The 23,098-nt window shown below is 43.1% G+C and overlaps 1 protein-coding gene and 1 long non-coding RNA gene across 2 annotated transcripts in view; one reads left to right on the forward strand and one right to left on the reverse strand.

Annotated features, from left to right (window-relative positions):
- The window catches only part of LOC115084485, a 127,230-nt gene extending 111,052 nt beyond the window's left edge, over positions 1–16,178 (reverse strand). The window contains exon 1 of the long non-coding RNA XR_003854576.1: positions 15,939–16,178. This is a non-coding gene — a long non-coding RNA (uncharacterized LOC115084485). The remainder of the gene's footprint in view (positions 1–15,938) is intronic.
- Positions 1–23,098, forward strand: part of OSBPL10 (oxysterol binding protein like 10) — a 494,148-nt gene that overhangs the window by 165,340 nt on the left and 305,710 nt on the right. The window contains exon 4 of the mRNA XM_029589416.1: positions 6,898–7,089. Within this exon, the coding sequence (XP_029445276.1) occupies positions 6,898–7,089 (192 nt within the window). The remainder of the gene's footprint in view (positions 1–6,897; positions 7,090–23,098) is intronic.

Below are 23,098 nucleotides of genomic sequence, written 5' to 3' on the forward strand. Positions count from 1 at the left end.
CCTGACCTCAGTCTGTCTCTGGATACTTTCTCTCTATGACTGCTCTCAGGGACACTTCCCTAAGTCCTGCCGGTCCATGGAACCCAAGGGCCCAATCTACAGGGAACAGGGCTGGTATAGGTGAAGGTTTAACCCAGCCCCAGCAAAGGGCATTGTCAGTCAGCTGCTGGTGTGGGCCTAGTAGGTTCACAACTGTGACACCTATTGGGACCAGCTTTTTTTGTCATTCTTTTTGCTCCGGCACAGAACTGATTTGTAGACTACATTTGTGTACATTTTGGAGGTAAGTAGGAACTGGAACTGGGCTGGAGCGGAAAAAAACCCCAGAAATTGAGGAACTGAAAAGGCCAATATGGAGCGTTTTGGGTCTGCTGGGAAGCAGAGGATATCCAGGAAAAAGAGTGCCAGCATGGGAACTTGGAGAGGAGCTTGTAGTAATCTGTAGGATAACAGTAAGAAAACCATGCACAAACGCCGAAGGAAGAATCAGGGGAAACAGATTGGAATTTTAAAATAGAACAAACAGGGCAGACAAATTGTAAATGCCATGAAACTTGTTTTTTTTAAGCGAACATTCATCTAAATCAGAAAGAAGATGAGCAGTAGATTTCAGAAGATAGGAAATTCTAGGAGCACTGTGGTAATATGTAGGTTTTCAAAGTATTCCTTAAAGAAGTTAGTAGCTCACCTAGGATGATTTGTGCTTCCATGCTCTGCATTAGAGCAGCACTTCAGACTAACCAGAGGAGGTGTGCATCTTTTTGGATTATTAGTTTTTTTTTTGTTTGTTTTAATGCACCCAATTTTTTTGTTTTGTTTTTTAGTGTGCACTAATCAAGATGAAAGAAATGATTGTGCACATCCTTACTCCAAGGTGACTCAATTGAAACACTTTCTTAAGGACGAAGGGCTCTAATGTAGAGCACTCCTGCCAGCTCCTCCCAAGAGGAGAAAATAACTCTCTCCCTTTTTATCATTCACAACTTGGCATGCATCAAGAGCGCATTAGTTCCTGCCCCAGTGGTGGTCCAGCCCCCCTGCTTCTTTAGCAGCCTCTGCTAATACCCAGCCTTCAGCTGAAAAGAGGCCACATAGAGGGCTCCCTGCCGAAAGAGAGTATTAAAGAGAAATGATCGTCTTCTAGTGCGGTTTAGCTTTGCATCGGTTACGATCTAGTTTGAGGGTCTTAGGCATGGGTGGAGAATGTGGGGATGATAGCTCAATGCCATGCAAGCCCACTGGGGGCATGAAACTGTTTAAACCCGGGCCAAAGGGAGTTCATTGAACCAGAAAATAAAATACCCTACCCCCCCCCCCCCCCCAAGTAGGAGCATTTTGTTCTCACTGATCTTTTCAGTTGTTGGAGTTGAATAGCTCCTTTTAAAGGTCATTGCAAAGCCTGTTTTTGTGGCCACATTTTGTTCGTGCTCCTCTCTTGGTTATTAGTGCTTGGTAGAATCAATACTGTCCGTCCAAATGTTTATATATATATATATATATATATATACCTTTCTTGCTTAAATGATTTTGTACATTGCCTGGTGCAGTCTGCCTGAGAAGGCGAGTTATAAAATCTAAATTAAATTGTAGTATATTTTCCTTTTAACCGTTGTCCAGTAAAATAAAAAAAATAGGAAATGATTTGCTGTTACTGGGCAGACGCTGCTGACAAGACCTCTGCTCCGTTTCTCCCACCGGACTGTACGTCACAGGTAGCCGTTCAGCCTGTCACATTTATAATTGCTGTTATGCGCACTGTACAGCTCTGCATGTATGAGAGGCACAAACTCTCGGGAGAAACTGACGGAGCCCTGATGTATTACTGATGCCATCCAAAAGATTTATGCCACCTACTAAGAAGGTCGTCGTGAGCAAGAGCAGCAGCAGCAGCAGCAACGTTCACCCAACAGACCGTGCGCGGCTCATGCTGCCTTGCCAATCTTCTGGAGATCAAATATACGATTACCGGCCTCCCCATAAAAATAACTGGAGCACTTATTATTATGAAAGATCAGCTTTGCTCCCTAGCTAGAAAGTCGCTGAAACTCCGTCCAGCGGCAGAGAGACCATGAAAGTATGATTTGAAAGCTGACTCTGCCATTCCAGTTGCTTTGGCCCATGACGGGATAGATGCCTAGCTAATTTCCTTTTATCACCGAGATTTCTGCATGAGAAAATGCTTCTTTGAACAGTAATGAAACCATATTTTTAACTCTGGCATGTTTCCGGTCAGCTCCCCCCAGCCCCGCCAAAAACAGGCTGCCAAGATGCAAAGCATTCAGAATGAAGGGCAGCTCTCCTTCCAATTAAAAAATGTCCGTTCCTGTCCCGCGGCACAGATGTGGCGTGTGCTTTGGACAAATTGCCTTTGATGTGTAATTTGATTGAGGCCCAGTAGGGAGCTCTTTACCCTAAGTAAGACCATCACTAGTCACCCCTGCAGGGGCGACTGGTCTCCGCTGTGTAGCCATCTGTTGATAAACTGTAGGATGCAGCCAGGAAAGAGTCATTTACATGCACAGAAAAACGCCTCCGTGGAAATGCTCACTTTTTCCCATTGTTAAAATATTAACTGGATTACTTTTTTTTGTTGTTGTTGTTGTATTTAACAACTTCCTGCTTTCTGCAGTGGTTGAACTTGATAATTGGGCCTGAGTACCATTGGAAGGTTCTGCAAAGAGAAGACTGGGATCTAATTTGTGGAAGAAGCCAAAGGGCAGATATAGTGTTCATGCCCTTCCCTCCTTCCCCGACCAGTGTCTCCTGCTCGCAGCAGAGTCACATGTTGCCAACAGTGGAGAGAGACAGCCTTTTTGGACAAGAAGGGGAGTGAAGAACCATGGGGGACGTCCCTTTCTATAGAAGCCGCGCTTAACGAAGGAAAAAGGTGGCACTAGAGTAAGGAACTGGGAGCAAAGGGAGGTAGCGCGATGGTCCCCCTCTGCTTTTATTGCACTAATTCACCTTGTCCCTGAGCGCCAAGTGGGTGATTTTGAAAGGGCACCCAGTAGGTAATTGATATTCGGTCGGTAGTTCAGGGTATGAGGGGGAGAGGAGGAAGACGGAGGGCTTGCTGGTCGTTCTTCCAGTTCCCTTTTGTCCTCATCCCCCTGCCAAATGGGACTGCTCGGTGAAAAGTGGATCCTGCAGCCCTTCTGCATGCCTATAGTAGAGGATTGTCCTGCTGCTTTAAATATATAATGCATCTGCCTTCCCATGAAAAGAAAACGGAAATGAAGAAAACTATTTTTACATTATTAGTGTTTGTTCCTGTCCGAGGTTGTGTTCATTTTCTTTAATTGGAGAAACGGCTGTGTCATGCTTCCAGGACGCTTCCATTGTTTAATCATGCAAAGTAGCCATTCGCACGTGGAAACTACATGACATGATGTTCACCATAAAATTAAAACAAAATTAAAAATCGAAGCAAACCAACAGATAGAAAATGAAAGGCCAGGGCTGGATTTTGTGTGGGAGAGATGGGCAGTCACCTGGGGAGGGGCCGCCCTGGGCACCTCCAGATTCACCCACCCAGCAGTGGCGGATCCCATCCTGCCACAGTCGAAGAGAGGCCGGGGGGTTAATGCCATCCGGTATGTGAGGGGCGCTTTTCAAAATCTGGCCCTATGAAAGCCATTAAATGACGTCTACCGTCACTGAATGGATTTAGAGTTTTGTTTCTTAAGTTTGTTTAACGAAGTGATGTTATACATTTACTCTGAGAAGCTCTTCCGCAATTGGGGGTCCGGAGTTCTCAGCCTGGCACTGTTGAGGGCTCCTGGAGTCTCAGAAATGGATGCATGATGGAAGACGCTATAGGCACATCTGGGAATGCTTGAAGCTCACACTAATATTAGCGTAGATCGGGGTGGGGGTGGGGGGAGCTGTGCAGACTCTCTTCCCCCTCCCTTTCACAGATAAATGAACCCTGCCTTCCTTTTTTTTCCCTTTGCTCCTTCACCTCCCCCCATGCGTGCTGTCTCTCCCCCCTTACTCTGTTTTCTCCTTCTCTCCCCTCTTTTGGCTGCTGCTGGTGAAAGTGCTTCTGAGTGCACTGGATTGGGTCTGGTGAGGCCAATGAGCCAATCAGCAGGAGGGGGAAAGCAGCAGCCGATTGGACGGCTTTCCTGCTCCTGACCTGACAGGTCTTCTGTGGTTCTAGTGCCCTCCTGGCACCAGAGGAGAGGAAAGAGGGGGGAGACAAAGGGAACTTTGATACAGCATCATGGCACCCAGAGATTTGAGTTCTGTCTAGGAAATTTTGGTGAGTTAAATAAAATCCTGAAGCCTCTGGGTGCACTGCATCCTTTAATGATGCCCGCACGAGTGCGCCCTCACACACATGCAGTGTTCTTTTCCCTGTTGTGGTAAAAACATTGAAGCTGATGATGCAAGAAGGCCGACTAGAGACCCCTGCAGTCTCCCAGTTTTCCCTACCTACTACAGTACTGCAGGCCTTGGTTCATCTCCAGCTTTGCCCTTGCTTTCCTACTACTGAACTTGTCCTCTTCCTTTTTACATTTATTTTTAAACTTTGAACAATTAAAACCATATTACTGCTTTATTCTTTGGGGCGCAACTGTTTTCTCTTGTTCCTCTTGGGCTTCCCGCTCAGCTTGCATTTGCAACACCATGGATCCTCTCCTTCCTCGCCCATTTTATAAACCCTTCCTAACCCTGCCATTACAGCAATAGTCCTTGGGTTGGGGGGTGGGGGTGGGGGGGAGTGTCACAGACTGGGACTTCTACCAAGATATAAATTACAAAACAATAAAAATATTACAGAAAAGTCCAATATCATATCTGCCTGATTAGAAGACAAGAGTTGTTTGTTTTATTTATTTGTTTTATATACTGTTATTCCATGTGAGAATCACACCTACCTTGTCTTTAGAACTGAAGACTGATGACTGTTGCTGTGGCAGCTTGGCACCACCAGGGCCAGAGACTGCCTCTGAGGTGGCCCTGGCCCAGCCTATCCCATTGAGCTTGAAGACTGCTGCCGAGGAGGTCCCAGTGGAGTCTAATATCTCCTGGTGGCAGAGGCTGATAGCGTTGTATTGGTCTGACTATAAGGAACCGTCATATTCTGGCCAATACAGCAAATATAAATGGAAATGCCATGTATGATGTGGTAGAAGAGCAGCAATGATGAGGGGGTGTCACCATGTGACCTTGCACTGTAGTTTCCCAGTACCTCCTTCCAGTAAGAGCCTCAGAATCTCTCCGAGTTTTGATACTTTCTTTGCCCCACCAACTCCATGCATCAACCAAAAAGATATTTCCTTCTGTTACTTCCAAGTCGTCCCCCTTCACGTTAATATCCTGTTTCTTTTGTTTTCTAAGCTCTTTCGCACTGATAAAGGTTTGCATCTGGATGCTATTTAGCGGTAGCTCCCTGCCCATCATTTTTAGGCAGATAGGGGGCTCATATGGGAGGTCATGGGCCAGGACCAGATCCATGTTTCCGGGTTCTTCCTGCACAGAAGTGAAAGAGTCAGTCTTTCAAGGCCCTTAAGGGTTTGTCTCACCTGCTGCTCCTCTGCAACCAATCCACTGAGAACAAAAAACATACTCCACACGGTTTAAAAAATAAGATCCTTTACTGGTTACTTGTTTGCAGGGAAAACAGAATCCACAGACTGTATACTATATCATAGTACATTCAGTACAGAAAAAAACGAAATCCATTAGCACAAAAATGCAATCTCAGTAATAGCAAATGCTGCATACTCTGGCAGCTAAGCTTTCTGGGACGGGTATTCCCTCCCTGGGCTCTTCTCCTCAATATCTGCTTCTCTGGTTGCATTTCTCGTTTACTCTGTATTTCTCTTCCAGTCTACAAAACCGATGAGCCTCTGGGTGATTCTTTTTCTCAGTCAGCTGCTCTTGGGACTTCCCCTTGTTAGGCAGTCTTCCCTCTGACTCCCATGAAGGACAATCCTCTTTCTAAAATCTCTCTGAAATCTCTCTCGCAAACAGAAAGAGTAGGGAGCTTAATTCCCCTCTTCTCAGAGACCACCTCCTTGAATCTTCAGAATATCTCAAGAATCCACTCTTAGGCCCCCCCCAAGACAAGCCCCCTCCAATCCTGAAGGCTTGGGTACCTGAACAGGGCCCCCGTCACCTTCTCAGGACAGGAGGTAGGACCGGTAGTCCTCTCCCCGGAGAGAGGTCACCCCATCAGCACCTCTTTTAGCCAGAGAGGTAACCCAAAGATCCCTGCACCACAAGGGCACAGTTGTTTTGTTAAATGCCTGTCGCCTCCCGCTGGAGAATGCCAAACTTTGTAACACTCCTTCTCTACTCTATCACATTCTACATGCAGGGCTGTTGAATCTGCTGATGTACTCCAGTCAGGGACAATATGTGGGACCCCTTTTACATATACTTTTGAGGTATTGGAATGCCTCTATCGTATCTCCACCTCCTTCCATGGTATACATATTTAGGTACTTAAGTCTTGCCTCATAGGACTTCTCTGCGCACAGCCATTATACTTCTCTCCATGTAAGGATCTGTAGTGATGTTGAGAAGTATGTTGCTTGGGGATAATATCTCAGTAGTGCTGACAGTTGCATCTTAAAACACGCACTAGGCTATTAAAGGCATCACATCCACTCAACTATTTTGTTGACTTTTCGGTTAACAGATTTTATTGAGTGCTTCAGAACTCACAGATGAGCTGCCTCCATACTGTACAGGATGACTGCATCCGTTAAGTGACCTGCTGTCTTCTGGGGGAAAAAGAAAATTGGCAGTGCCCGGAAATATTTATAGATTCTTCCAGATGAGAGTTTTTGACACGTGTTTTTAAATCATAAACTGTCAAACTTTTATACACCTACAGCAGTGCTGCATTTCAGGGTGTCTCTCTCTCTCTCTTGCTTCTTCTAGGGCTCAGTCTCCTCAAGAACTAGAAATGTCTCTTTGCTTCCGCATGGAGCAACCAACTCCGTATCCCCTGGCAGCCAGAGACATTTGCCACACAGCGGGCAAAGCGTCGTCACCATCACCCATCACAAGTCGCCTGCTGCTGCACGAAGAGCCAAAAGCCAGTATCCTGGGCAGCTCGGTGAAGTCAGAGAGGTGAGAGAATTGTTTACGTCCCGGGTAGCATTTCAGCTCTGAGTACCTTTTATTTATTTCTCATTTAAAAGCAGAGGGAGAGCACAGAGGGATCCGTTAATTGCAAAGAAATGAGATGGAAGCCAGAAATCAACCAGGTTCTGTGGCATTGCACTAGGAATGCAAACCAGAAGACTTAGATGGGCCCTTACATGCTGTCACATTCAGTGTTTCTGCATTCAGTGGAATGCACCCCCAAAAACGGAGAAGAACTATATAGAAATATAAACTTCAGCTGTGCTTTCTGCATGCATTTATAGAATATGTCAAAAACTGACAATGTAGATTGCTTAAAGACAGCAATGTAGTGCCAGCTGCTTACCAAAGGACTCTCTCATACCTGGGAGATACCCTAGTTTCATAGAATAATTTAACAAATGTTTCCCAGGAACCCCCTTCCAGCACAGAATATAAAATTATCTGGTAGTTAGCTCATCCACTGCAGCTGCGAGTACAAAATGCCAGAAAATGTCTGAAAACTCGCAGGGAACATTTACCTCTAATTCAGTAAAAGGTATAGTGGTCTGGTATCGCATGTGAAAATTCCTGGGATAATTATCTCTCACTTGTATAATGTATTTTTCTGCTTTTTTTCCCTGAACTTTTTTTTTTCCAATGTATTGAATATTCAGTCAAAACATACAAACATTTAAAAATTTTGAGTATCAATGTTTGCTATACCATCTATGTAGAGATTTTTATGTGAATTTTAAATGGTCAATTCATATCAAGCTCACTTTAAACTTGAAGACAGAATTACTGATTGTTCACCATTTAACTAACTCTTCAATTCTCTTATCACTGTGTAATGACAACATTGTCCTTCCGATTTCTCCATATGTAAAAAAAAATCTTGGTTTCTATATGGATTCCAAACTCTCTTTTCAACCTCAAATTAAGGTCGTTATTAAATCCGGATTCTACAAACTTCGAGTAGTACGTGGCTTAAAACCTCTGCTATATCCCTCAGATTTCTGAACCATTGTACAGTCATTTATTCTTCCTTTGCTTGATTACTGTAATGCTGTCTTCTTAGGTCTATGTACTTAAAGCTTAAAAGTACTACATAGAAACATAGAAATGACGGCAGAAGAGGACCAAATGGTCCATCCAGTCTGCCCAGCACGTTTATGGTAGTATCTGCCATCCCATACAGATTACCCCCATGCTTATCAGTTTTCCCAGACTGTAAATATCAGGGCCCTTATTGGTTGTCTGAATCCCATTCCCCTTTTCCCCTGGCGTTGAAGCAGAGAGCACTGATGGAGTTGCATTAACAGTATGTAGGCTTATTGGTTAAGGGCAGTAACTGCCACACCAGCAAGTTACTCCCATGCACTCTTTTCTTCGTTTCCATCCTCTAGTTTTAGGGATCCACAGTGTTTATCCCATCCCCTTTTGAATTCCTTTACTGTTTTTATGTTCACCATCTCTTCCGGAAGGGCATTCCAGGCATTCACCACCCTCTCTGTGAAGAAATATTTCCTGATGTTGTTTCTGAGTTGTCCTTACTGAAATTTAATTTAGTGACCCCAAGTTCTACTGATTTCTTTCCAATGGAAAAAGTTTGACAATTGTGCATTATTAAAACCTTTCAGGCATTTGAAGGTCTGTATCATATCTCCCCTGCATCTCCTTTCTTCCAGGGTATACATATTCAGATTATTCAGCCTCTCCTCATAGGTTTTCTGATTAGGGATGTGAATCATTTTTTTGATGGATGAAAATATCGTACGATATTTTATCATCCGTCAGGAATCAGGGGTCCCCGAAAGCAATAGGAAAATCCCACAAAATCTTTGTGGGGTTCTCTTATCGTTTTGGGGGGGTGGGGTGGAAAGAAAGGGCACACAAAAACAACCCCCAAACCCACCCCAACCCTTAAATCTCATTATTTAGAATCCCCCCATCCTCCCGACCCCCCCCCCCCCCAAAAAAAAAAACCAAACTTTTCTAAAGTACCTGGTGGTCCAGCGGGGGTCCCGGGAGTGATCTCCTGCTCTCGGGCCATCGGCTCACACTAATCAAAATGGCACCAATGGCCCTTTGCCCTTACCATGTGATAGGGGCTATCGGTGCCATTGGCCGGCCCCTGTCAGATGGTAGGAGCAATGGATGGCCCGTGCCATTTTAAAAGATGGATCCAGAACCTCTCCCCCACATTTTCCTATATCATTGGTGCCCACATGTACCACGACAGCCAGCTCCTCCCCAGCATGGTCTATAATCCTATCTAGGTGATGCGCGAGATCCTCCACGTTCGCACCAGGCAGGCAAGTTAGCAGGCGGTCCTCATGTCCACCAGCCACCCTCCTATCTACATTTCTAATAATTGAATCACCAACTATGATGGCCGACCTAACCCTTCCCTCCTGGGCAGTAGCCCTGGGAGACTCGTCCTCAGTGGAAAAGGACAATGTATCACCTGGAGAGCAGGTCCTTGCTACAGGATCATTTCCTGCCAAATCAGGGTAATGCTCTCCAACTGGGAGACCTTTCTGATCCAAGGCAGCACTGGGGCTGCCAGACTGGATTTGGGAATTGGCTGCTATGTCCCTGAAGTTCTCATCAATGTACCTCTCTGTCTGCCTCAACTCCTCCAGGTCTGCCACTCTAGCCTCCAAAGATCGGACTCGCTGAGAGCCAGGAGCTCTTTGCACCGGGTGCATACATACTTTCTCTCACCGGTGGGTAAAAAATCATACATGTGACCCTCAATTAAGGATGTGCATTTGTTTTGAACGAATGCGCAATCCTCAACGTATAGGTCCCTATTCGTTGCATTCGTGGGGTTCTGAAATGAATGGCGAACCCCCACGAATGCAACGTATCATTAACAAATAAAACCCCCACCCTCCTGACCCCTCCCAAAACTTGCCAAAAGTCCCTGGTGGTCCAGCGGGGCTTCTGGAGTGATCTCCTGCACTCGGGCCATCGTCTGCCGGTATTCAAAATGGCTCCGATAGCCTTTGCCCTTACTATGTCACAGGGGCTACCGGTGCCATTGGTCGGCCCCTGTCTCATGGTAGGAGCAATGGACGACTGGTGCCATCTTGTGCTCCTACCATGTGGCAAGTCTTGGGGGGGTCAGGAGGGTGGGGGTTGTAGTTAATTAAGTTTAAAGGGTTCGGATGGTTTTTTTTTTTTTTTTTTTTAACTTTAATGGGAAACGAATCCCATATGTAACTAATGGACACATTGGGGTCCCCTGAAAACGGATGTAATGGATTTGGGGCCCGACGAATATGAATACCGAATCGAACGTATCTGACCCTGATGCACATCCCTACCCTCAATGCAAAAGACTGGAAAGCCCCCCTCTTGCTGCTAGACTGTTGTCTTCATCTTAACTTTGTTGAGTTCCTAATTAAGTTTAGGTTACTAAGTGGTTGGAATTAGAGTATTTTAAATTTATAGATGTATTTACTAATGAATCTTCTGGTGTCCTACAAGGGGATGATTAAACTCTCAATAAGGGCTGCTGCAATAGTATGATTTAGATAAGAGCCTGATTGATTTTTAATAAGAAAGTGTCTCTTGCCTAAAAATCAAGGGCTGAGCTAGGGATGGGTGGGTGGGAAAGACAGACCTATATACTGGCTTCCCTATTCAGCAGCGTACCCTCTATAAAATAGCTGTGATGGTGTACAGTCTTTTAAAGTTGGATTTATTTCCTTAGGCAAACTCCTTGTTAAAGATCTGTGTGCCCACCTGTGCTCTTAGATTCACAAATAGAGGCCTCTTAAACATACCATCAAATAAAGTAGCGCGTCTGGACATTCCCCAGGGGAGGGGTGTGTGGTTAGGCTGGGGGAGGAAGAAACACATATGGTTTAGCACTTTCAAAGCTACGTGAGTGGTTCTGCCTAGAAAGAGCAGGTGCGGATCTCTGCGAGTGCTGTTTTCTTGGGCAGGGTTGAAAGGGAAAGTATGCTCGTACTTTCCCTTTAAGAATGGGTGCAAAATCCACGGGTAGAAAGAGCTGTGAGTTTTGCCCCTGCTGTACAGACCTGAAGATGTTCCCTTGTTTATTAAAGTACTGCAGACCTCTAACACACACAGAGTGAATATGACCTTGAATGGCTTAAGCTAGAGAATATTTCTACTTTTCAAAGTGATCTGATAAAATGTGTAGTGCAAATATTAACTGCCATACCCTCTCTTACCGCAGGCATTGAAGTGCAGTGTGCGTGCCTTCAGTTTGATTGCCTTTTGCTTTTGCTCCACTTATTCAGTGCTTTCTTCTGTCTTCTCCCTGACCAAAATATTAGATTGCAGCTTGCTTGCCCGGTGGTTACAGTCAGCAATACTCTGAAATATCTATAGTACCTGAATGTAATCCGCTCTGAAGTGCCGAAAAGTGTAAAATAGATAGTTAAATTATATCTATCTATCTATCTATCTATCTATCTATCTATCTATCTATCAGGGAAGCTAACCAATTTGGCAGTGCAGTAATAATGGGAGATTTCAATTATCCCAATATTGACTCGGTAAATGTAACATCAGGACATGCTAGGGACATAAAATTTCTGGATGGAATAAATGACTGCTTCATGGAGCAATTGGCTCAGGAACCAACAAGAGAGGGAACTATTTTTAGATTTAATTCTTAGTCGAACGCAGGATTTGGTGAGAGATGTAACAAGTGGGGCCACTTGGCAATAGTGATCATAACATGATCAAATTTGAATTAATGACTGGAAGGGGGACAATATGTCAATCTACAGCTCTAAAACTAAATTTTCAAAAGGGAAAATTTGATAAAATGAGGAAAATAGAAAAAAGCTGAAAGGTGCAGCTGCAAAGATTTAAAGTGTACAGCAGGTATGGACATTTAAAAAAAATACAATCTTAGAAGTGCAGTCGAGATGTATTCCACGCATAAAGAAAGATGGAAGGAAGGCAAAACGATTATTGGCATGGTTAAAAGGTGAGGTGAAAAAGGCTATTATAGCCAAAATCATCCTTCAAAGATTAGAAGAGGAATCTATCTAAAGAAAATAGAAAAAATCATAAGCATTGTCAACTTAAGAGTAAAACATTGATAAGGCTGGCTAAGAGAAAATTTGAAATGAAGTTGGCCGTTGAGGCAAAAACTCATAATAAAAACTTTTAAAAATATATCTGAAGCAAGAAACCTGTGAGGGAGTTAGTGAGACCGTTAAGTGACCGAGGTGCTAAAGGGGCTCTTAGGGAAGATAAGGCCCTTGCAGAAAGACTGAGTGAATTATTTGTTTGTGTTTAATAATGAGGATGTCGGAGAGATACCAGTTCCAGAGATGGTTTTGAAGGGTGATGATTCAGAAGAACTGAACCAAATCACGGTGAACCTGGAAGATGTAGTATGTCAGATTGACAAACTAAAGAGTAGCAAATCACCTGGACCAGATGGTATGCATCCCAGAGTTCTGAAGGAACTAAAAAATGAAATTTCAGATCTCTTAGTTAAAATTTGTAACCCAATCATCCATTGTACCTGAAGACTGGAGGGTGGCCAATGTAATCCCAATATTTAAAAAGGGCTCCAGGGGCGATCCAGGAAACTAATGGTCAGTGAGCCTGACTTTAGTGCTGGGAAAAATAGTGGAAACTATTCTAAAGATCAAAATCACAGAGCATATAGAAAGACTTGGTTTAATGGAACACAGCATGGATTTACCCAAGGCAAGTCTTGCCTCACAAATTTGCTTCACTTTTTTGAAGGAGTTAATAAATATGTAGATAAAGGTGAATCAGTAGATGTAGTGTATTTGGATTTTCAGAAGGCGTTTGACAAAGTCCCTCATGAGAGGCTTCTAAGGAAACTGAAAAGTCATGGAATAGGAGGCGGTATTCTTTCGTGGATTACAAACTGGCTAAAAGACAGGAAACAGAGAGTAGGATTAAATGGACAATTTTCTCAGTGGAAAAAGGTAAACAGTGGAGTGCCTCAGGGATCTGTACTTGGACTGGTGCTTTTTAATATATTTATAAATGATGTGGAAAGGAATACGATAAGTGAGGTAATCAAATTTGCAGATGAAAAAAAAAATTATTCAGAGTAGATAAATCACAAGTGGATTGTGATACATTGCAGGAGGACCTTGCAAGACTGGAAGATTGGGCATCCAAATGGCAGATGAAATTTAATGTGGACAAGTGCAAGGTGATGCATATGGTGAAAAATAACCCTTGCTGTAGTTACACAATGTTAGGTTCCATATTAGGAGCTACCACCCAGGAAAAAGATCTAGGCATCATAGTGGATAATACATTGAAATTGTTGGCTCAGTGTACTGCGGCAGTCAAAAAAGTAAACAGAATGTTAGGAATTATTAGGAAGGGAATGGGGAATGAAACTGAAAATGTCATAATGCCTCTGTATCGCTCCATGGTGAGTCTGCACCTTGAATACTGTGTACAATTCTGGTCGCCACATCTCAAAAAATATATAGTTGCAATGGAGAAGGTACAGAGAAAGGCGAACAAAATGATAAAGGGGATGGAACAGCTCCCCTATGAGGAAAGGCTAAAGAGGTTAGGACTGTTGAGCTTGGAGAAGAGACGGCTGAGGAGGGACATGATAGAGGTCTTTAAAATCATGAGAAGTCTAGAACAGGTAAATGTGAATCGGTTGTTTACTCTTTCTGATAATAGAAAGACTAGGGGGCACTCCATGAAGTTAGCATGGGGCACATTTAAAACTAATCGGAGAAAGTTCTTTTTCACTCAACGCACAATTAAGCTCTGTAATTTGTTGCCAGAGGACGTGGTTAGTGCAGTTAGTGTAGCTGGGTTTAAAAAAAGGTTTGGATAAGTTCTTGGAGGAGAAGTCCATTAACTGCTATTAATCAAGATGACTTAGAGAATAGCCACTACTATTACTAGCATCAGTAGCATGGGATCTTCTTGGTGTTTGGGTAATTGCCAGGTTCTTGTGGCCTCTGTTGGAAACAGGATGTTGGGCTTGATGGACCCTTGGTCTGACCCAGCATGGCAGTTTCTTATGTTCTTATACAACCTTCCAAATATTATTTCCTGATTAATTCTTTGCTAATGTAAAGATATTTGTGTTTCAGAAGGTGGAGATTATTGTTTGAGCTGTTTGCTAGCTTTGTTTAATTCACCTGCCAGCGAGTTAGGCTTTTGAATTCTGTTGAGAGTGATCCTACACATACTGAGGATAAAGTAATTTCTATAAATCAGGGAAGAACTGCTGTGAGTGAGGGCACCGTTTTGCTCTTTAGACTTGATAAGCAAGGGCCAATTGAACGATAATTCCAAGCTTACAAGCAGTAATTTAAGAAACTGTTCAACCATATGAAGGAAAGAATTGAACGAGAAGCCCAGAATTGTGTTTTTTTTTGTTTTTTTTTTTTACCAGTCTTAATAAATAAAACAGGATTTCTTTGAAGTGAGATTTGCATTGATTATCATTGCCCAAGCTGCAAAGGACATAGTGTGATAATCCAGATGATTGTGTCCTTGCTCTAGATTGTATTATTAATTTTAGGGTGCTGTACAGAAGCAGAGAACTAAAATTGGAAAGGCAGTCTACAGTTACACATTTGCTGGTTACTCTTCTTCGGTGGAAATTTCTGTTGCACTCCACGTAAAACACACAAATAGAGGACCATGTTTTGTTACTTTGGTTTTAGTTTGTTGTATGTCAATTTTGATGTGATTGTATTTGTAATTTTTTCTGTACATTGCTTTGGGCGACATTTGTTTCATCTGGAAAGCATATGTTTTAAAATAAATAAATAAAGGTTCCTGTCCCTGTTGCAAAGGTTGTTTGGTAAAAGCGATGTCACAGTGCTGGGTGGAGATCGTTCTCACACGTGCATTCTGGCACCATTGGGGAGATCTCTTGCAGGAAAAATGGACCAGAGTCGGCAGCCGAGGCTGGCTCATGGGAAGGCTTCAGAAGTAGCTAAGGAAGGCTGTAAGTATTGCACCTGTTTTATGGATGTGGAGGAGGGACCCCCCCCAAGGAGTGCTGGCAAAAGCAGCTGGAGCTGGGAGAGGACCCAAAGAACAGCAGCAGCAGCAATACAAAATGATGGTGGTGGTGGTTGGGAGGGGAAGGGAAGCAGATAAGTGACAGCATGTGGTGAAAGAGGACCATATGAGTGGCGGCGGCAGCTGAGAGAACACCTGATGAGCAATGATTAGAGGTGTGACTGGGACGCCTGGGGATGAGGTGGCCGTAGGCAATTGCTACTGTGACCTGTCAGTATAAATATTAAGGGTTTAATTGACTATTGAAGCAAAAGCCGAATTTGATTTGATACCACAGTAAGCCTATTTGTGCTGTTCCTGATTTCTTGAGTGATCTGGTACTAAATTCCTGTAGGATATGCGTGTCTATGAGGGAGAGAGGGAAAAGGTGAGATTGAGAATTGAGAGAGCGAAGTAGGCCAACTCAGAGCATGTGGGGATTTGATGCTGCTGTGGTGGAGAAGCCATCCTTGTTGAAGCTATTCTGGCTTGTGTTTGCTGTTTTGTGAGGCATCAGTAAAACGTTGTCATTTCACCAGTCTCTCCTATGTGTTTTTCTATTGGGGAGCCAGTGTTAACAAAAACTTACAGTGAGTGCCAGATAATATGATTAAAGAATGGAGGGTACTATGGACAGGATTTACACTAGCACTATCAATGTTTTGTTTTGTTTTGTTTTTTTGTAACCTGGCTGCTTCCTTCTACTCATTTGTACTTTCCAGCTCAACTGGATCCAAGGCTGGAATGTGGCACCACCATAAGCTTTCATTCCCAAATATCCAGAGATTTTTCCTGTATTTTACTAAACCTCCCCCCAACATACTTACCGTAGTCTGATCTTATATCAGGGATCAGGAACCAGCACTGTTTCTGGAACCCTGCAATCATGGTCTCTGAATCTGGCCACTGGATGTCACTCTTAAGAAATGACCATGATACTTATTCTCTTGGGGGCTATTAACGCAGCCTCCCAAGCATCTCCAGCTCCATTTGCCCCAATGAGTGGAAACGGCTTAGGGACCAAACTGGGAACCTTCCACATTGCAGTGTAAAACACGGCCACTGAGTCAGTGGGCTGGCCCGCTAGAAATGCTGTCTGAGTGCAGAGGAAACAGCATTGTGATGTCACAGAGAGAGGTGCATCTTGGGATACATCCTGTCACTGACAGAGAGGAGGATGTAATATGGCTACTGATCAGGAGCTTAGAAGCAAAGTAAATGAACAATGAAGAGTATTTGCAACTTCTGTTAAGGAAAGGAGCACAATGTTCAGGCCATTAATACTCTTTAAACATAATCCATGTTGCCTATTCTTCCAAAATGAAAAATCACCCTTACAAATTTCATATAGTTTTGTGTTGAGAATACTTTGTATAGCTAAAGTCATAACAAGTTTGCATTGAACTACTGCATTCTGTATTTTATATCCCATATTTAATTAGAAAATTAGGTTTACGTGCTCCCTTCAGAAGAGTTAAGTAGTTGTCCCAGGGAGCTGCACTTCCATAGCAAAGAAGCACTGGCTGGCTGTACTGTTCCAGTGCCTGCAGTTCCTGCTTTTGGCACAGTCTTTGACAGCATGATTTCTTTGAGCTCATTTGACAAACCTTAGGAAAGTGCCTTGAGAGTCGTTCTCTCATGATATAAATGCCTGAAGTAGCTATTCCAGCAAAGGCAGTTGTTATCAAACCAGTGCAAGAACTCAAACACATTTAGGCAGATAGAGGGGGTGGCATAAAGACGAGAGAGGACGATATGCCAGGAGATTGAATGAGCCCTTCAGTGACACATAGAGGGGGGCAACTGTGCAGACTAAGGGCCTGATTTACTTAAGGGTTTTTTTTCTCCATTCTGTGTCTCGGTCAATCAGATCCTAAACGAGCCAAGAGGTCTGTGTCAGCATCTATTACAGATGCTGCTGTGTAAATTATTTTGAGACTATCTGATAACTGGTGAAATTTCCCAGAGGCCTCTATTCACGCACCTCCTCTCAAGCCTGACCTCAGCATACTACAGCCCTACCCCTCTCACAGTCTGACCCCCAACACTCTCCCCAGAAAACTCCTATCTTCCCTCCCATCACTTCTGTCCTGGATATTCTTCCCCTCCCTACTCCCAGCCCGATCCCAGCATAAACCTTAACCTGTTGTGAGCAGTTGTAATATTTTTTTTCCCTCCTACTCCATCTGTCTGATTCTCTACAGTTCTGCAGTCCTCTTCTCTAGGCCGCCGATCACTGTGGCTCCACCTGGTCCTGCAGCTCTCTGGTTTCCTGTGGCCTGCACAGCCCCTAGTTTCACATGAAGCATTCGTGTATAACTTGGAATCTATGTGCTTAACTCCGAACTTGCACGTGTACCTCAGAGAGTACACACCTATGCTCCTTGTTGGATGGAGGGGTGTGCATGCACACTGACACACACATGTTCATCCCAGCAATTACTGACGGACAGACACCATCCAGAGGTGCCATATGCCCTTATATCTATACACACAGTATGACTTAAGCTGCTTAGACTAGTACAGTTCTTCCTGTCATTTTACAATGTGAAATGAAATACTAAGTATGTTTGTTCTTCCTGAAAAGGAAACCGACATGTCATGGGTATGCTGTGACTGCTGGAGTGTGAAGTGCATACTTCGTTTCCTGGTTACAGTTACCATTTCTCTGTTCTGTTACTGAACACTAAAAATGGCTGAGAAACTCTCAAGTTGTAACCTTTCCTATTCTGACCTTTTCATGACAAAATCTCCAGTTGTTAGATGTTGCCAGAAAAAAAAAAAGAGCTTGAGTGTTGTATGCCATTTTCATAACAAATGGTTGTAGTCCTGGCGGGCCCTCTCAGCTTTCTGTCTCTTCCCTGGAGCTATCTAGGCTCATGGCAAAGACACGCCCAGGAGTCACTATGCATGTCCTGATGCTGAATAGGGTCTGTGTCCAATACAGAATCTGTGCTAGGGAGGATGAGGATTTAAGAAATAAGGCTGTGGAATATGGAGTGCATTTCAGAGCTCCCAAGTTTGCAAAACTGACTTTAGGGACCTGGATGGAGAGATGGTTTACAACTAGTGGAGTCGTCCTGCACACCTTAAAAATATGTTGAAAATAGCATTTATACTTTAAATGCACCAAATGCTAAGGGGTCAATTCCTGCAGGGCACTGAGCAGGGGCAGGCAAATATGATAAGATGGAATCAGTGAACCCAGGTTCACTTCATAAGAACATAAGAAAATGCCATACTGGGTCAGACCAAGGGTCCATCTAGCCTAGCATCCTGTTTCCATGTATAACTCAGCAGGTCCAGGCAGCACTTCACGGCAGCTTAATTCAGGGGTCACAGATCTTGTCATCCAAGTTCCACACAGCACAACTAAGCACTCAAGTTATTGGGATCAAGGTGGTGTTTGGAGAGATCCCTTTCCAAGCCTAAGGGCCCAGTCCAGTTCCTCAGAGCTTCACCTGCCCCGCAGAATCCTGCCCACAGAGCATACTCTCCTTAAGGAATTTAAGGTGGACCAGGCCTGGTCCTGCACAGGTAAATAAGAGAACACTAGGGGCACTGCCTCACATACCCATGGAACAAATCTTGTTTTTTTTTTTTGTTTTTTTTAAGTAAGGCTCTTAATGTACTTGAGTATAGAGTGTGAGAGTCTGAGGTACTACATCATTTACTCTTGCTTTAATATTTAGCATTACCACGTTTATAATAGGAAAGCACCCCAAAATCACAATGTGGCTTGAGTTCATTGGCTATTTTTTTTTTTTTGTTCTTGGTGGTAATTTCGGAAATGGAAAGAGCTGGTTTCAGGTGGCCTGACTTGTTGAAAGTTCATGTTTGCATCGGAGCTCTTGAATTAAGAATTGGTAAAGGGCACTCATAACCTTTTATTTTAAGGGCAACTAGAGGACTTTGCTTCTCTGCAAAGTTTTCCAGTTTTGCTTTGGTTTTATTTTTATTATATTGTGTTTAATAAGAACAGATTTGCAGGCAATCCTTGTGTCGAACTCATCACTATCACAGCATGAAAACACATAGTGGAAGGTTGCTTTCCCTTCAGGAAACTATACTTTAAGGTCATCTCCCCCCCCCCCACCAAATACCTCATTTCTGTTTAAGAATGACTCATATTCTCTGTGCAAGCTTCATCTTTATATAAGATCAGAGAGAGAGAGCATCATAATGTGATACAATAGCTTTCTTTCATCTTCTTTCATTGTAAAATATCCAATTTTGCCCTCTTCCATCTCTTCTTCCTGTTCAAAGATTCTAGTCGATAGCAAGAGGTATGAAAGAAGAGAAAAAAAAAATAAAAATTCCAGCTGAAATTGCTGGAGCCTCATGTTGCTGTGAGATTTAATTTGGAGCATGGCTGCAGTACTGAATTTAATCTGATAAGTGGCTACCCAGAGTTAGGTGCCCACGATGTGCTGCTCTGACCTAGGGGCTTTTGTCTGCATTCTGGGATGGGGTGGGGGCCGTACAAATCCAAGCCTATGGAATGTGACCCAGATTGCGCCTGTAGAATTACTAAATACCATCTACTTATTCTCATTCTGGTAAAGAGGAATACATTTGGAGGAAAAGAACAATCTCGCATGCTGAGCGCGGGATCAGCTGGTTTCTGCTGCTCTAATTTTGTGTTCTTACACTAAACATCATCAAGGTGAATAGGATTTCTTTTAACCATAATCTACCTTGAGTATTGTAATAGTAAATAAATATTGTATATAATCTACATAGTCATAGTTTTATGCAGGCAAATTGGTAGATATTTGTTAAGCACTTGGATATTTAGATAAGGAAAATAGGGAATAAATGGATTTACAAGAACTGAAGTTACTTAGCAAAGAGCTAGTATGAGGTTTGATAAGGGAATATAATCATTAAAGCGATAAGGAAAATAGTTACAAAAAATGAAGATTGAATGTGACTGATTATGATGATTCGTCACAAAACTGGGCATTTTAGTGCCCAAGACAGGCAAGCATCTTGCCCATGGATTCCCAAAACATCTTTCTATGCCTAGTCCATTTTCCTTCTCTTACCCCTTGCAACCCAAATGCCAGGAGGAAAGTGGCACTCTTTCATCTGGCTGTACATTGGCTAATGGCCCACATTTGCATTTCAGTGACTTTTCCATCCCCAAAAGGCTTTGCAACCTGGGTGGTTTCCCTCACTCCCTCTCAAGATATCAAAATGCACCTTATCGGGGTTGGCAATTGTGTTTAATCGCTGGAATCGGAAATAGCAACTTTAAAATCTGCAGTGGAGAAGGTGGAACAAAAATTGGAGGACTTGAAAACAGATCCTGGTGCTGCAATGTACGTATTATTGGTCTGCCGGAAACTGTGGATGAATGTACACTAGGGGACACCTTAGAGACGTGGCTTGGCAAGGCTTTTGGCCTGGGGGAATCACATGGCATCCTGCGGGTGGAATGTGCGCACAGCCTAGGAGCACAGGAAGCAGCTCAGCTCAGGCCAAGACCAGTCATCGCAAAATTTTTAAATTAAGAGATTTTGCACAAGTATCAGCAGTTCAGGAAACTTGAGTACGAGGGAACTCCTGTGCTCCTGTTCCCTAATTATTCAATGGGAGAGGCCTTCTGGTGCAAAGTCTTTGTGCAGTTTGTGGAAGGCAGATACGATTTGCTGTGCAATTCCCAGCAAAGTTAAGTGTTGTATCAGAAAAACTGCATTTTTTCAACTTGGCTGATGGCACAAGTAAATATGTAACTGCAAACTTTATAGCGCACTCAGTTATCTAATCCACATCACAAACTGATTAGTTCAAATTTCCAAAATGTTTTTATTTTTATTTTAAATTCATTTTGTTTTCAAGGAGGAAAAGACTTCAGATGCCAGACTGACTATTTTTTAAAGTCATTCTGGTAAGGGGCAAAATCATTAGTCTAAAAAAACCTCCTCTATTATTTTTGTTTTTAACAATTTTACCTTTATTATTTTGAAATTTTCTTTCTTTTTTTGTTAATTAAAAAGGAACACTGAACTTATTGTTATTCCCATGTGCAATTCTCTAATTGTATTTATGATTTTACAGAGTCCATTTCCTTTTCTCATTCATACTTAATTCTCAAAAATGGAAACCTAGATAAAATTGCGTTTTGAAACACTCCGTTTATATGAATGATAGCACACGGTACTTATCTTAGCTCATTCAAAATTGGTGGAGTACTCTTGCTTCAGATCTGCTAATTCACACGAGCAAAAACTCCATTATTGTCCTCTCTCCAGAAAACTCCAACAAGGTGGCCAGTGTTTCGCATTAACGGCTGCATCAGGGAAGAGTTTTCTGAACTGTTCCTAATACAAAAAATAAACACAATCATGGTAAAATTTAAAAAGATTTTTCTCGCCCACAGCCCCCTGTGGACTAACCTCTTAAAAACACATCATTTTGGAAGGTTAGTCCACAGGGGGCTGTGGGCGAGAAAAATCTTTTAAAAGTTTACCATGATTGTGTTTATTTTTTGTATTAGGAACAGTTCAGAAAAGTCTCCCTGAAGCAGCCGTTAAGGCGAAACACTGGCCAGCTTGTTGGCGTTTTCTGGAGAGAGGACGAAGCTTAATGGTGATCTGAATCTACCTCCATTTAAACATTGTTTGAAAGGCAGCAGCTTATATTGTAATGCTATCCATACCCCCAATGTTCTATTGCAATAGTCAGTTGTCAATCAAACTGCTAACCAATCACATTCAACTTTCATTACTCTTTTAAGCAATCTGATTGGTCCCATTCATTTTCAATCTATTGGAACACACGAATGACACTCTTGATAGTCCCATTGAACACTATTATAATTTCTGTTATAAAATGCTTGTGTTCATTCCATGTGGATCAATACTTTCCAATTCGTATATCCATCTTTGTTCTTGCTGTAATAAGCACTTGTCTCTATCACCGCCCTGCAGATGCTGTAAAACCATATCTATCACAAAAAAACCCATAGATCTTCAAATCTTGGTTATAATCTATACATTGGTGCTTCCATTCTCTTGTTTTTGAAGCAACTTCGATGTTCTGATACTCGAACCCTCAAAGTTCTTCTGGTCTTTCCAACATATATCTTGTCACAAGGACACAAAGCTATATAAATAACGTATTTTTATACATATGTAGTTAAATATTTCAACTTGTATTTTCTCTGTTTTCGGATGCAAAAATTCTGTGAGCTCTAAAGTGACTTTGCACGCTAAACAATGTCTGCACTTAAAATGTCCCGTTCGAATGCCAGGTTTTTGCTGTCCTTTCTCCTGATAAAGAGATGGACATAACAGTTCTTTCAAATTTTTTACTCCTTTTGTAAGCAAATATGTAGACACAATGATGGACAGTTTATCGGCTAGCCAAGAGGTGTAAGACCTGGTAGGAGTTCGCTTTGTTGGTACCCTTCATATGCAGATTTTCGTGACTTAGAGAAGGTTTCTTATTACAGCTCTTGTTCATTTTTTTTTTTTAAGGAGCCTAAGCCTGAATATTGTTGCGCTTCCCAGCCGTGTCCGCTCTACGGCCGGGCCTGCTTACCTCTCCCAGCCGTCTACAAGCTCTGGTCTCACCTCCTCTGCTGGTGCCAGCTGTCCTTGTTGCTCTCAGGCTTCCCCGGCATCCCAGGCCTCGCAGCGGAGCTCCCGCCGGGGCTCCGCGTCCAGCTTTTCCTCAGCCCTGCCCCTAGGTGTGCGCGCGGCTGACGTCATTCCCTTTAAAGGGACTAGTGCGGGTAACCCAGCCAAGACGCTCCCCGATGAGATCACTCAGTCCCAGCATAAATAGCTAGGCCCTGTCCCCATGACTTCGCCTTGGCAATCGGGTCGATCACTCTGTGATAGTGAGTTTGCCTTCTTGAGTTTCCTGTGTCTTCCTGTTCCAGTCTTTGTTCCAGCGTCTCCTGTGTCTCCAGTTCCAGCGTCTCCAGTTCCAGCGTCTCCTGTGTCTCCCGTTCCAGTGTCTCCTGCTCTTCAGCATC

The sequence above is a fragment of the Rhinatrema bivittatum genome, chromosome 2 (genome assembly GCF_901001135.1).
Source record: "Rhinatrema bivittatum chromosome 2, aRhiBiv1.1, whole genome shotgun sequence".
Lineage (NCBI taxonomy): Eukaryota > Metazoa > Chordata > Amphibia > Gymnophiona > Rhinatrematidae > Rhinatrema > Rhinatrema bivittatum.